Below are 14,774 nucleotides of genomic sequence, written 5' to 3'. Positions count from 1 at the left end.
AGGTACTTTTTACTATTGTAATTTATTATGTAATTTTATTATAAGTAATTTGGGCATTATATATAATAGTATAGAATTCATTTTTATTCACAAATTGGATCAAATGATGTGTTACTTTCGACTTTCGGACTTAAAACAAAATGTGTATTTAGCATGCAAGGATATACTTATTTTAAACTTATACATCTTACCACGCCCTTTCTTTTCTATTATTGACGGTGGTGAGGATCCTTTTCTAATGGAAGTATTTTGACAACAGCATTTCTAACTGGATCCTGTTACTACCGAGGAAACTGTACAATTTATTTTCAAACTAGCCTTGAAATGTGTATGATAATCATTCCAAGCCCTGCAGGCCAGTGCTTCGGGCACGTTTTTGCGGTGAGCTGTAGCTGCTTGCAGGAGACGCGGTAGTCTTTTCCTGGGTACGCTTTAAGCTAGTCGTATTTGCAGCACCTTGCAACTTGGTTGTAGACGGATCTAAGAATTCAATGTAGATATATTTTGCCTTAAAGAAAACTTTATAAATCAATATTTACCTTGTAGCCATCTGACTTGCGTCGCAGGGCCATATCCCTTCTGATTGCGCGCAGCGATTCGGAAGATAATAGCCGGTTTATTGGAGCAGTCAACATGTGCGTTAGAAAGGGATGCATTGGGTACTGTGCATTGGTTTGCCGCCCCAACATAAACGCGAACAAAAGCCAGCTGTGGTGATGCCACCTTGTCTTTCGTAGTGGGCTTTACGGCAAGGTAAACCGAGTACTCAACGATTTCCTTTGTCTTTTGAGCTGGAGGAGGTTCCCAAGTTAAGTGTGCACCCTCCTTAACATCCTTTGATATCTTGATGGCCGACGGGGCGCCAGGGAAACCAGGTAGGCAGGTCTTAAAGCTTGAGATCTAACAAACGCATACAAACAATATCTTAAAAAGAAAGCTCAAAAATTTCACAAAAGCATAAAACAAAATAAAAATAATTCAAAAATATTTTAAACTTGCTTAGCTTGTGATCGTAGAAAAAAAAACAAACCTCCCCCCATTCGCCTCGACCACATGTATTAAGGGCAGCTAGGCGAAAACGATATGCGGTTCCTGGATCCAGACTGATGCGCGGATATTGAGCTAGGTCTGGCAGATTATCACCGTCAAAGTTTTCAAGCTGAGACTCGTTAAAGTACTTATAATCGATATAGCTAGTTACAGTATGTGACAGTTCCTTGAATATGCCCACCGTATGCCACTTATCAGTGTCGTCAACTGTATCAGCAACTGTGACAGGGACCTAAGGTACGAAAAGACAAGCGTAAATGTTGGACTACTAAATTTCAAAACTAGACAGTCAAATTGGAATTACTTACATTGTTGTCATTGCTGTTTTTTTGTTGTTCAGTTGATTTGTAGCTTGTATTGCTAAGATGGGCGGCTGACGAGCTATCAAGTAGGCTCCTTGCTGCCTGACTTGAATCTGCCGATGCGGTAGCCGCTTGCATTACAGCTGCAGAAGCAAGGGCCTCCAAATGCGAGCCGTCTACTATAATATTGAATATAAGAACAAAATAAAAAAAAAATCTCGTATGGAAGTGGAGCTACACTAACCGTTTTGGTGATGATGCTGCCGGAGAACGGGAATCGATAAAGGGTTTTTGTCTAAGTCGGATTCACTTGTAGTTGATATCGCAGTGTCTTTGAAAATACTGCCGCTAATGCCCAAAGCCTCACCTGATTTAATTGTAGTTAATATATTTGCAGCCTCAGTCTCAGATGCCGTTGGCTGATTGCAGTCCGTTGCAGTGGTTGTAACGGCTGCGGGGAAACTAGACTGCAAACAAAAATGAATCGTTTTTAACCAATTTTAAAACAATAATGACATATATATGTTTACATTGGAGTCGATATTCTCGGCTGAGCATGTTCCAATTACGGAATTTCTATCTTTAGTTGCAGTTGATGTTTTCTGCACATCCGTAGTACTACTAACACTAGAAATATCGTCAACAGTCTCTGGAATTTTAATTTCTGTCACTGTATCCTGTGCATCAGACATTATGGTTAACGGTCCAGTGGTAGGCGTTGCCGATTGAACTAATGTTGGTGTTGATGTTGAAGTTGCAGCGGCATTATCATTTTCAATGTTTTCAGGCTCTCGGGCTTCATTTTTAAGCGGCTTTAGTATGTCGTCCGCACCGTCCAGCTGCTCAATAATATCATCGATAGGATCGGTGTCGGCGCAAACTGAATCAGCTATCGTGGCAATTGTAACCGCTGGCTCAACATTGCTGTTGTCCTTCTCCTTTAGCTGCACGGCTGCTGTCTTTACAGGCGCACTTCTGGTAGCCAATGTCAATGTGCGTTGGCCACTTCCAGGACCACTTGCACCACCAGTGTTAAAAATGTTGACAAATCCCTTTCTCGCAGCCGTTGCGCCTGGCAACATTACCAACTTATTTGTGGAACTGGAACCTGGTGAGCCAATCCCGGAACTTGCACTCATTACTGTAACTGGCTTGCCACCAATATACACGGCAGTTTTCTGCGACAGTGACGTTCCAGTGAGTTTCTGGGACGTTACATGGCCTGAGCTTCCAGACATATGTGTAGACGATGATGTTTGCGGCAAGGTCAGAGTAATGGGGCGCCCAGAAGCACCAGGGGTACTCGGTATGTTGCGGACCATTTTAACGCTACTTTGATTGGATATTACAGCACGCTGTCCGCCAACTGCAATAGGCGTAGCCGTTGTCCCTGTCGAACCAACAATGCTCACTATGCTCGTACCGCCTGTTGAACTACCAGCACTGCTCACCACAGAGCTAGACGGCACTGTTCGTAAACTGGCACCAGTGGTAACAATTATAATTTGCTGGTTACCTATCTGAGTGCCGTGCTTGTTGGTGATGACGAAAGCTGGCTTTCCCCCCATCACATTGGGCGTAACTTTGCCCATCTGCAGAATGTTCGAATTCTTCATGATCAATTTGCCGCCGGATACTGTATGAGGTGATACCAGCTTTAAAACATTGCCAGAAACTATTGGTTTTTGCTGGTGCTGCTGCAGCGAAGATTGTTGGTGTGAGCCAGTCGCTCCAGTAGATGTCGCCATTAAATTTTGACCTGTAGCCATTACTGTCTTTGATTGCACACTACTGCCAGACGTTATCTTGTATGAAAAATAAAAAGAAATTAAGCATTTTTAAATCGTACCGGCTTATAATCTTACCTGAATTTGTGTAGAGCCTGGGGTCAGTTGTTGATTACAAATGGAGATGGCCTGGCCCTGGGTAACACTCTTTGCAATATTAAAGTTGACCTTAGGTAACGTCTGCACCGTCATACCTCCACTGCTTGTTTTAACAAACTGCAGCTGTACATTTGGAGCCAGGTTAAGTGGTTTTTGTATGAAATACTGTTTGCCCCCAAGGGACGTAGTAACAGTTGCTGCCGGGGAGGTTGTCTGCGATCCGCCGCTAGATAGCTGCGCGGAGGCGCTGGGCTGAGACGCTTTTAATATTGTTGTGGTGGTTGAACCACTTCCGCTGTTGCTATATGTTGTGGCTAGGCGTAATGTTTGGCCAGCGGTCACGCCAGTACTGGTCGATACACCAGGAAGAATGCGCAAAGCTCCTGTCGATGTCTGGGAGGTGAGAACTATTCCACTGGTCGCTGCAGTGTTTGCTACACGAACGGCAACATTTTGAACACAAATGTCACCCTCGTTTATTTGAGAAGCCGGGGCAGAAGTTGTTGCAGAGGATATGGTTGCAGCCAACGACGTCTTAGAAATGGACGAGTTGGGTCGAAATTTTTGCATATTAGCGCTGCCTCCGCTGCCGCTGTTTACCGGGTTGATGCTTGATGCAGTGCTGCTTATAATCGATAGTTGTGGTTGCACACTAACTGTCGTTGACATTGTGGGGGTTGTTTCCGAGGAAACAGACACTGTTGATAAGCCAACTGCCTTGACTTTAACGGGGCTACCTTGCGTTTGTGCCTGCGTCTGGGCTACAAAAACAGCGCTGCCCAATGCTTGAGGTTGTCCAACCGATGATTTGGCTAAAGCCGTAATAGGCTGCCCAGTACCCACTGATGGACTCTTGGCTCCAGTCAGATGCAACACTGAAATTGGGTTTTTTTCGAACTTCAGTGCAGCAGACGCTACTAAAGGTATACTTTCGGATCCATTGGCGGAGGCCGTTTGAGTCTGACTTTGACTATGACTCTGCTTTGTACTGCCTATTGCTGGTGCTTGATCGATCTTTTGTATCTGAAGTACATAGGCAGCGGCAAAGGTTGTTGCCGTCCAAGAAAGCTCCAGCGCATGCGTGGACGCACGCACTAGTGCTACTTTAACTGCATAGAGTGGTTTCGTCACCTCCAGGTACCATAAATCCTTACAACAGACCTATACAAAGGAATATTAGTACTTAATGCTTCGGTTTAAACTTTTCAAGGGTGAAAACAGGGCGAAAAAGACCAAGGTATACCCGTTATATGGTATTTATATATGTGCACTACAGAAAGTTTACAGTCTATGATAGCAGATCATCTCACCCTAACCTGGTTGTTCCAAGCTTTGCGGTAACCGTCTCGGCCGGACCATACGTACAGACGACTTTGAATTCCAACGGCGCAGTGACCTGCTCGTGCCCTTGGTACATTTTCCTCAACGGTGTCCAAGGTGACATTCTCCCAAATCATTGTATCTGAAATTATAAATATTAAAAGGTAACGTCAAAAATTACGGAACTTTCACATAGTTTTTTAAGATGACAAAACTAGTTCAAAGCTTTAGCTATTAAATCTTAATCGCAAAATAGGTACCTAAATCGAGAACGGCCAGTGTATTTGTGCATTTCCATTCCCGCTCAGTGGTCGCTTTTGAGTCATTAATTACCAACGGCACCCATCCACCAAAAACATACATTTTGTTTGCAATCATTGTCGAGCTATGTAATGAACGCGGAAGTGGAGCTTGGCCCCTAGTACGCGGTTTTTCCCATGTCATGGAATCTGCAATTCGAATGGACAGGTAAGCTGGACGTCTTAAAGAATATTTAGTTTTAATCAGAATACCCGTCTCAAGTAACCATAAGTCGCCCAAACGGCAGCCACTCATTCCTCCATATACCAGCAAATTTAACTTGCCAGTATCTTTACTTGTAAAGGATATTCCAGTGTGGGACTCGCGTGGTGGAGGGCTATCTCCAAATGTCTTAGGAATTATCCACTTTCCGTTGTGACTATGTACCCCACGAGTATCCAATATATACAAATCATTCAGATATCTATATAAAATAAAAGGTGTGTTTAATTAAGTTATTTAATTTTTAATTTAATTTTAGTAATTAAATCATCTATAACAGTCAAAATTATTTAACTAGTTTTGACAGATACTAAATTTGCGCAACTGTTATATGAACCGGGAACCGGACCACACCTTTTTATGTTGGGTTCCAACAGAAGCGACTGCTAACAATTATTGACTTAATTGCATAGAAAATAAATATAGCAATACAATATATTATACTTACTCCCTAACAAAATTATTTTACCATAAGCACACATTCAAGTGTATATTAAAATTTGTTGGTTACCTACTTTGGAATATTATTTTTTGGGTCATCCGATTCATTTGCCAATCCGCCAAAGAGAAATATTTTGTCCCCCACCATCGTAAAGCTGTGACCTAAACGAGGACATGGCGACAAGCCATTATCTGGTGACTCCGGATACATTTTTCTCCACTCCCACTTGGTTGCCTGAAGTTCGTAGAGCTCATTTGAATATTTTCCATATTCAATCATGCCGCCAAAAACAAACATGCGTGTTCCCTCCACGACAAACCCATAAGCAGCACATCCGTTTGGCACATCACCTTTCAACACAGGCACATACCATTGATTAGTAACTACAAAAATAAAGGAAAACTAAATAATTAGTCTCGAGTCCTAAAATATGTTTGATGTGTGATAAAAGTTACTACTAATTACTAAACAATATTCTAAATAACCCTCAAGATCTAATATGGTATACCTGTATTATAAACGTGCAGCTCGTCCACAATTCCTTCATTACCACCACCAAAAACTACCATAAGTTCCTTTATATTTATTGCGCGGTGGCCATGTCGCGGCCGTGGTTGGGGACCGGTTGGGTTAAGGACGCGCTTCCAACGAAACCCTGAATGGTTGTTGGTTAAGTTATGATGTATGCTTTCCGTTTGATATGCGTCTAAGTCCATATCGATCCGTGCCAAACAGTTAACTCCAGAATTTTGGTTGTCTGAGCGTAGAATCTGATCAGAGTTGAGCTCGGCGGCTACTGCAACTCCCAAGGAATTAGTCGATCTAGTAAACTCTGTACTTTCCATATCACAGAGCTATATTTGATACCACTTATATGCAAATATCGACAGAATCTGCGAAGTTTGCTTCAATATATTTGTTGACATTAAGCAATCAAGCCGAGTTAATCAATACACGAATGCATTTTATTTTGTAGAACCTGAAATAATACATTAAATTTTATGAATTACAAAAGTAATATGGGATACAACGAAGGCAAACTAAAATAACTTTTAATGCACACTGTATATGTACATGTATGCTCGCAAATTTAGGTTGACCTGGCAATGCTGCCAATAGACGCTCCACAAATATATCAAATTTTAGTACCATTTTATCACAAATATTAAATAATCAATTAAAACGAACTTTACTTTTTTCGCATTATGCACTCTTACCAATTAATTAACTGTTAGGAGTTGAAAATTTTAGTAAAATCAATTAATTAAATGCCACAAAATCAATACACAATGTGCAAAAAAAGCCGAAGAAAACGACAGCGAGACATATAAAAAACTGTCGCAAGAAGCGAACCGAACTAGTTCAACATACACAGTCAGGGATGCTATTATTACCAATTTTTTAAAGATATCGATGTATAGATTCAGGGCTAGCGAACTACAAATATACTAAGAACCATTGTAACTTTATACAGAAGCAGCATAAGGGTTAAATACATAAATTATAATGCACAATTTCTTGTTATTCACATAAACTAAAATCAGGATTTTAATTGTTAGTGCTCTGTATAAAAGAAAAAACGTCTAGCAAGTTTTTTCGCTTTGGAAGGGTTCACCATGGTTCACGATGGTTTTTCAGTAGCAGCGTTTCCACTCGGCTCTGGTATACCACCTGCGATTACAACTCTGCCACCTTGGTTTTTATGGAAGTTTTAGTGCCGGATAGAGTAAGACATCACGACATACGTCGATAGCTTGCATTTTCATCGATAAGTTTGCCAGTGAGGAAAAATAACGTATGTGCGTCAAATTAGCGGCGGTGACTTAGCGTCGATTTTTGGTAGTTGGTATCAGAAAAGGAATCGGAATCTTTTATATGCATATATTAATGTTTTTAAGCACGAAACCAAATAAATTTAAATGCAGTATTGAAAAAAACTAAATTATTTACTATCTGCATTAATTTATTTTTGAATTTTAATTATAATATGGGTAAACAAAGGGGTTGAAAAGTTAGGTTTTCACCATTCTTTAAATATCTTAATTTAGGGATAATGGCCCCGAAAACCGCACAATTGAAGTCTATAGTTTCACCTAACCAATCTTGAAAAAATTATAGAAATCGATTAGCACGTTTTTAAGATGTTTGTACTACAGTGCAGCAACCTCGTTGCTAGCCCCATACAAAATAACCGTAAAAAATCACCCTTGCACTTGAACCCTAATATCTTTTCTCAGGGATAATAGCCCTGAATGCACGGTATACCACCTTGAAGATACATGTTTAAGAAAGCTTTACGCATTAATTCTAAACAACTCGATCAAGCTGTTTTTTAGAAAAATAACGAAATGTAAACACACCTCATGTTGTTCATTCAAAAGGGCTATCGAGCTACTAGCTCCAACGGGAACCGAACCACTGCTCGGAATCAGTGTTAAACAATGCTATACAATATTGAGCGGGAACAAATTAATTCAAAATACTTGTGAATGGATAATAAATGCAGTAATATATGAAATAATTGTCATTTTACAATAAAACATTATCTTTGGTGAAATAGACTGTTGCCGAAGACGACAACTATGCATTTAAGTGTTTAAATATGTATAATAACCAAATGTGGCAATATTTCAACCTTTATTGTTCTATTTTTCCGATAATGGTACCCAAATACACGGTAGTTTAGCATATAGATCGCGAATTATCAATCATTTTGCTTTTTACATCAAGAAATTGTTTTTGAAAAATTCGCATTCTTCTATTTTTCTTATTATACGCCCAATGCAAAATAACTACCTGGCAATATTTACATACTTATCATTTTTATTCATCAAAATGGCGATATTTAAACCCTTATTATTCTATTTCTCCGGAAATGGCAATCTGCATTTAAATTAATTTGGTTTCGTGCTTAAAAACATACATAAATGCATTTTAAAGTGACCGATTCCTTTTCCGATACCAAGTACCAAAATTCGACGGTAACTCACCGCCGCTAATTTGACGCACATAAAAATATTATAAAGTAAAAAACAATTAATCGAAATCGATTTATTTACGCCTCAAAGTATGCTAGCTAGACAAAAATGCGTCTTAATCACAGATCTGAGAGTGTTACTCACTGTTATAATTTAAAAACAACAAAAACTTAATTAAATATTGCTAAAAGCTAAGTATTAAAACTGTTCTTACATCGAGGGGTCAAGGTGCAAGCTAGATTCTACGGGCTTTCGCTAGGTGAGAAGTTTTCTGTATCTGCTAGTTCAATGCAAATTTGTTTAACTATTCGGTACTAAAGGAATTTATCAATTATTTGTTCTGCTCGATATATTTAAGTATTTATTCAAATAAACTAAGTATTACGTAACGCTTTTTTAAATCTTTGTAACGTTCAACCAGTGAAATAATTTAGAGTAAGTTGTTTCGCGACAAAAAAGGATGTTTTAGATATGAATTTAATTAGTTATGTATGGATTTTACCGCAATGGTACCATACAAGTAACCATACAGTTTTGGGAGACTAATAAATGGACTTGCAAAACAACATTTTTACAAAATAGCTTATAAGTTTCATTAAAACTTAAAGGTTTTCGAAAATTAAATTTTTAAAATGCAATGGAGTTCCTTATATACTCAATACTAAATAAAACTCATCAATGGATGCAAAGACATCTCGGCAGATTGTACGCATTGTTTCTAATGAGCTTATCACTCAGGTAACGCCGCAGTGCTAACGTAATCAAGTCAAACACACGACTGATAACTTCAGCACTACGATAAGTAGGACAAATATCTCGACTACCTGTTCTTTCACTTCGGATATGTATGTATAGATGCGTGTACACACATATAACAATTTCAAAAGGCTATAAATAGGAGGGTGGCTTGCAAATCAAAGCACAGTACACCGAATTACTCAGTGAATGGTATATTCCTTCTTAGTTTCTTGTCTGTTTTGATCATAAGGTAAAAATAATTTGATTTTGAAAGTGTGTGAATGGTGGATAACTTTATAAATCGTAGCATTATAACGACATAAAATATATATCAAAGAAGTACGTTTAAAATGTAATTGCAGTAATTCAAATGAAACCCTTCTCAGTTAGTAATCAAATTAATTGTAGTCACTGCTGTACACACAAATATGAATGCATACACAAAGAGTTAAGTGTTTACAGTTTTGCAGCAGGGTTAGAAGTTTAAGATTTGTGGCTTACTGATTTCGATCACATTTTCCTTTATTGTAATATGTGTATATACAAATATTTAGAACTTGTATATTATGTTAGATTTGAAATGTTACATAGATGCATAACAAAAATCAAAAGTATCATAAATCACATATTCTGATCATAAACGAGAGCAACAATGGTTATAAAAACTCTTTCTTTTTTTAATTTATATTTGTCGTATGTTGCTTTCATAATGTAGCTTAAGTAAAATTACATGGTTCATTTAAAAACAATTTTATATGTGCACAAATATAAACGTTGCTGAATTAAGCATGAGTGTACATTTGAATAACGCTTGCCCATGATGATCTGGCATCACTTACAGTGACATTTTGATAGTATACTGAAAATTATGATAAAATCTTTACTGAAAAGTATCGTATCTTTAATTTGATGGTGTTTTCGTCGCTTGAAAAAGTTGGTCACACTGTACATTTGTGTATACTAAACCAGTTACCCGTTGTATTGGCAAAAATAAAAATACGACCGTTTCTGGTAACGAGTGTATTACAAAAGTTTGTTGCGAAGGGACATAAGCATATGCAATAAACCTAAATGTTTAAGTTTACTTATATTTAGTGTACTTAAAATAATAAATTTAATCGCGTTGTGTTCGCGTTGGCATACTGATTCTTGCTGCCTGCCTGCAGCATTTGACTAGTGTGGTAAAAACGCGTGGCAACACCCATCTAACATAGTATCTAAACTCAATTATAGTTCGGTAAATAAATAATAATTAAGCAAATATAACTTTCCCCATGTCTGGCGAATACAAATATGTATATTTCAGTATATTAATAAAAAACATGTAATCATGCTTTTCTATGAAAGTATGGGAGCGTGCAAACGTATATGGATACATACAAATGAATGTACACGTAGGAACGGTGCCAATATGTGTGTATGTATGATATAGGGAAAGTGATATCATTCCGCGGCCTGAGACTGCAGATATCCACCAGCTGGTTTAGTTGCCATCTTGGTCGGGTAATAAAAATTAAGTTAGGAAAAGTAACAAAATCAATATTTTAATTGATATGTATGTTACGCATTAAATATTGTATAAATATATACATGAATAGTGCCTTTAACTGTCATGCATTTGATTTGGAAAACCAGATAGTCGCAACCAATATGAAATTTGTTAAGCCAATACAACTATTCACGCAAACCTATGTACATATGTACATTTAATCTGTGATGTGTGTGCATGACGTAATTTGTGCTCGAAGTCTAAAATTGCGTTTAGCGAAGGGGAGATGGTGTGGTAGACAAGTGTGTGTGTGTGTGTGTGTGTGTATATTAATTTGTATACAAACTTGATCTGAGCATTAGCACAGCCGAATAGACGCGCTTACCTTCGGGTGTTCTAAATTTTGACACAGCAAAGAGGGAACTTTTATGCCTAACATCTATATACGCGCATGTCCGTGTGTGCGTATATGTTAGGTCTCTCTCTTTCTCCTCCTAGTTCTGTTTGTATGTTTTTTGAGCCAACTGCCAAACCTTAACTGAATGTCAGTTAACCCAATTTACAAATACAGTTACATCTGTAACCGCAAAAAGCCTTCAAAATACAATAAATTCAACTGACCTCTGTGCTAATTGCATTTATTTTTCTTATGCCCTTGTACAAATATACATATATACCTATATATGTATGCATTACACGAAATGTGCATATACATAAGTATTTATATATACGCATTCATATAAAAGTAAGAATTGGAGTTAGTCGATATTTTAAGTATCAATGTTGAGCATTCCGCAAGAAGATCATGTTTATTTTTACATTATTGTTAACTTCCTCTTTCTTAAAACTTTGTACTACACTGAATCAAGAAAAAATCAATTAAGTCACTGATTAATACTTTGGAAAGAAATATTTACAATGTTTTGTTATCCTTATCAGTGACAATTGAGATATTCTCAAATATTAATAGCAGCACCAATGTGGTCAGGAATCCACCGGTTGAATCCACTTTGTGACGGAATAGTTTTACGTCATCACTTTTCGGAATGACGTCATTGCTTGCCTCGTCCAAAACATACTACTTATCTTGACTGACAGAAAACCTCGTGGCCTCCCTTACAAATATACATACATCTTTCATAAGTGCTTACTGCTAAAACATATTAAAAGAATACAATATGTATTTGAGAAGAAGTGAAATCGTTCTGCATTTGTTTTGTGTGCATACCTGTATATACATATACATACATACATTGTCAAATTTAATTTCTTATACCCTTGCAAAGGGAATTAAAATGTTGCCTCTCAAATTACAAAGATCGGCATATAATAACCAAAGATAATCAAGATTGCATTCCCCATACTAAATAGGGGGCAAATGTAAGATATAGTGGGTTGTATTCCAAAGATAGTTGCTAAATAGCTAAATGTTTTGGGTTTGATTCTCAATGATCTCTCTAAGGCCGTCAACAAGTTCATTCGCGCAATATTGATGCATACTCTCGGATCGAACCACCCGTTGTTGGACATCAACATTTTGCCCAGGCACAATGTTTTATTTTCTAAATACAGATGCTGTTAATGTGTACGTACGAATATGTGTAAATACTAAAACTAAACAGAACGTTGGCCGCAACTTTTATAGACACGAAACGCATGCATGTGTGTTTGCGTATATGCCATTATACATACATATGTATATATAAAGCAAAAAACTTGATTAAGAGAGTCTAGATCCTAAAACCTAAGAGATTTGTTCAAAAAAAGGATTTTAATATTGATTTTTATCGATTGCTTGAAAACGGCAAGTTATTGATTATTGAAAATAATCTCGCGCTGCACGCGCACTAGGAGGTTTTTAAGTTTTTATTCTCCAAATATCTTACGTTTGAAATGTTTTATATTATAGATATTATAACCAATGGCCACAATCGATGGAAGACCGGCACAGTATGGGATATCACTTAAACAATTACGCGAGCTCATGGAGCATCGTGGCAGGGAGGGTGTGGCAAAAATCAGTGATTTCGGTGGAATTCATGAATTATGCAAAAAGTTATATACATCCCCAAATGAAGGTTTGGTTTAAAAATCGGAATAACTTTTAAACATTCTAATGGTTCTTGATTCAGGCCTCAGCGGGTCAAAAGCTGATGAGGAGCACAGACGTGAAACGTTTGGGTCAAATGTAATACCACCGAAACCCCCAAAAACATTTTTAACACTAGTCTGGGAAGCGCTTCAAGATGTTACACTTATTATTTTGGAGGTAGCTGCGTTAGTATCCCTTGGTCTATCATTTTATAAGCCTGCTGACGAGGATGCGCGTAAGTAACCTTCTATTCTAGTTTATATAACAGAGACACGTATACTTTTCTTTATATTTAATTGTAGCATTACTACAAGAAGAAGATGAACATCACGGGTGGATTGAGGGTCTCGCTATACTTATTTCGGTCATTGTAGTCGTCATAGTGACAGCTTTTAATGATTACTCAAAGGAAAGACAATTTCGCGGGCTGCAGAACCGTATAGAAGGCGAGCATAAATTCTCCGTAATCCGTGGTGGTGAGGTATGCCAAATTTCGGTTGGAGACATCCTTGTCGGCGATATTGCTCAGATCAAGTATGGCGACCTTTTACCCGCCGATGGCTGCCTTATACAAAGCAATGATCTTAAGGTAAGCTGTCTCTCTTGCTCCAACTCAGCCGTTTTCATATCTGGAAAATGTTAATTAGACAGAAGAAATATATTAAATTTAACGTGTTAACGGTCAATTATAGTTAATTGTCAAATTATTGTTCCGCTAATTTAAACAAGTAAAAAATTGTAGTCGGGACCTCCCGCCTAGGGGATACCCTGAACCTTCTTCTTCCAACATCAAATGTATGTATTTATTCTATTTTAGAAGCTATATGTCAAGTTTGATGACTCTACCTCTTATTATTTACTAAAATTGCCCAAAAAATAGGATATCGATATCGATTTCTTGGCAACGGAGTAATTTATCGATTATCGGAAACAAACTCGATCTGCGCAGGCACTAGGAGCACCTACATCTAAAATTTCAAGTCTAGCTCTTATAGGTTCTGAGATCCTTGCGTTCATAGACGGACGGACGGACAGACAGACGGACATGGCTAGATCGACTCGGCTATTGGTGCTGATTAAGAATATATATACTTTATGGGGTCAGAGATGCTTCCTTCTGCCTGTTACATACATTTGGATTTTGCACAAAGACAATATACCCTTATACCCATTTTTAATGGGTTCAGGGTATAAAAAGGAGAGAGAGAGCTTGATCTCTAAAATACAGTGTATTTTTTTGCGATGTTCTGTTATGTTCAAGTATATACACATTTAAACCCTGTTTACCGACGATTGTTGAGTCGCAGAGTTTATCATAAATTTATTGGTCTTCCTATTTAGGTGGACGAGTCTTCCCTGACTGGCGAATCAGATCATGTTAAAAAGGGCACTGAGGCTGATCCAATGGTTTTATCCGGCACGCACGTTATGGAGGGCAGTGGCAAAATGGTAGTAACAGCTGTTGGCGTTAATTCGCAGGCCGGTATTATTTTCACTCTGCTTGGAGCAGCTGTAGACGAGCAAGAAGCAGAAATTAAAAAGATGAAAAAGGGTATGTATTAGTATTATTATATTTCAAAATTTTATCCGTACACCCAGATAATAATCATACCCTATTTCAAACTGGATTGAAAACAATAAGCAAATGCCAATGATTTATATGTACGTTTGTTATAATTGTCTTGAAACCCAATACCAAGACCGATTAGTGAATTTAGAATATTTTGCTGAAAGTTGTCTAAAGAAGCGGCGCTGATTAGAACTATAATTGTCACTCAACAATATGTACATTATCTTACGTACCTACAAAATAAGAATTCTACTGCCGATAATCTTTAATTATATCGTTTATGTTTTATTTTTATTTTTTCATATTCCAATTGTCATACGTGAATTGCATGACGTGAATTGATTGACCCATCTTTGAACTCCTTCATCTACCTCAATAAAAAAAA

General features: G+C 37.7%; 2 protein-coding genes and 1 long non-coding RNA gene across 19 annotated transcripts in view; 1 reads left to right on the top strand and 2 right to left on the bottom strand.

Annotated features, from left to right (window-relative positions):
* Positions 1–3: 3 nt before the first annotated feature.
* Positions 4–6,888, bottom strand: Hcf (Host cell factor). 3 transcript variants are annotated; one of them, XM_015168565.3, is made up of 13 exons: positions 6,740–6,888; positions 6,031–6,501; positions 5,596–5,905; positions 5,071–5,282; positions 4,819–5,007; positions 4,549–4,700; positions 3,218–4,399; positions 1,883–3,157; positions 1,597–1,819; positions 1,359–1,528; positions 1,031–1,282; positions 540–900; positions 4–480 (listed from the first exon to the last, which is right to left on the bottom strand). In XM_015168565.3, exons 2-13 carry the CDS (start codon positions 6,365–6,367, stop codon positions 338–340), a joined length of 4,806 nt encoding a protein of 1,601 aa, XP_015024051.1. In that variant the 5' UTR covers positions 6,368–6,501; positions 6,740–6,888; the 3' UTR covers positions 4–337. The 3 variants fall into 3 exon arrangements, with proteins under 3 accessions (XP_015024051.1, XP_002059756.2, XP_015024052.1); XM_002059720.4 differs by having other exon boundaries at positions 1,359–1,531; positions 6,740–6,887; XM_015168566.3 differs by having other exon boundaries at positions 1,359–1,531; positions 4,555–4,700; positions 6,740–6,887.
* A 2,585-nt stretch (positions 6,889–9,473) lies between these two features.
* PMCA (plasma membrane calcium-transporting ATPase 3) overlaps positions 9,474–14,774 on the top strand; it is a 31,422-nt gene continuing 26,121 nt past the window's right edge. For 7 of the 15 annotated variants that reach the window (XM_002059719.4, XM_015168570.3, XM_015168575.3 and 4 more), the window contains exons 1-5: positions 10,203–10,475; positions 12,637–12,805; positions 12,860–13,054; positions 13,122–13,408; positions 14,161–14,371. In XM_002059719.4, coding sequence (XP_002059755.2) covers positions 12,649–12,805; positions 12,860–13,054; positions 13,122–13,408; positions 14,161–14,371 — 850 coding nt within the window. In that variant the 5' untranslated portion in view covers positions 10,203–10,475; positions 12,637–12,648. Of the gene's footprint in view, positions 9,489–10,195; positions 10,476–12,636; positions 12,806–12,859; positions 13,055–13,121; positions 13,409–14,160; positions 14,372–14,774 lie in introns of those variants that run through there. The other 8 variants (XM_032434264.2, XM_032434263.2, XM_015168574.3 and 5 more) reach the window with 5 other exon arrangements.
* LOC116650497 (uncharacterized) lies at positions 13,176–14,245 on the bottom strand. The gene is made up of 2 exons (XR_004303471.2): positions 14,107–14,245; positions 13,176–13,448 (listed from the first exon to the last, which is right to left on the bottom strand). It is a non-coding gene; the product is annotated as an uncharacterized lncRNA (long non-coding RNA).

This window comes from Drosophila virilis, chromosome 6 (genome assembly GCF_030788295.1).
Source record: "Drosophila virilis strain 15010-1051.87 chromosome 6, Dvir_AGI_RSII-ME, whole genome shotgun sequence".
NCBI classification, from domain to species: domain Eukaryota; kingdom Metazoa; phylum Arthropoda; class Insecta; order Diptera; family Drosophilidae; genus Drosophila; species Drosophila virilis.
This window is presented reverse-complemented; position numbering and strand designations above follow the sequence as displayed.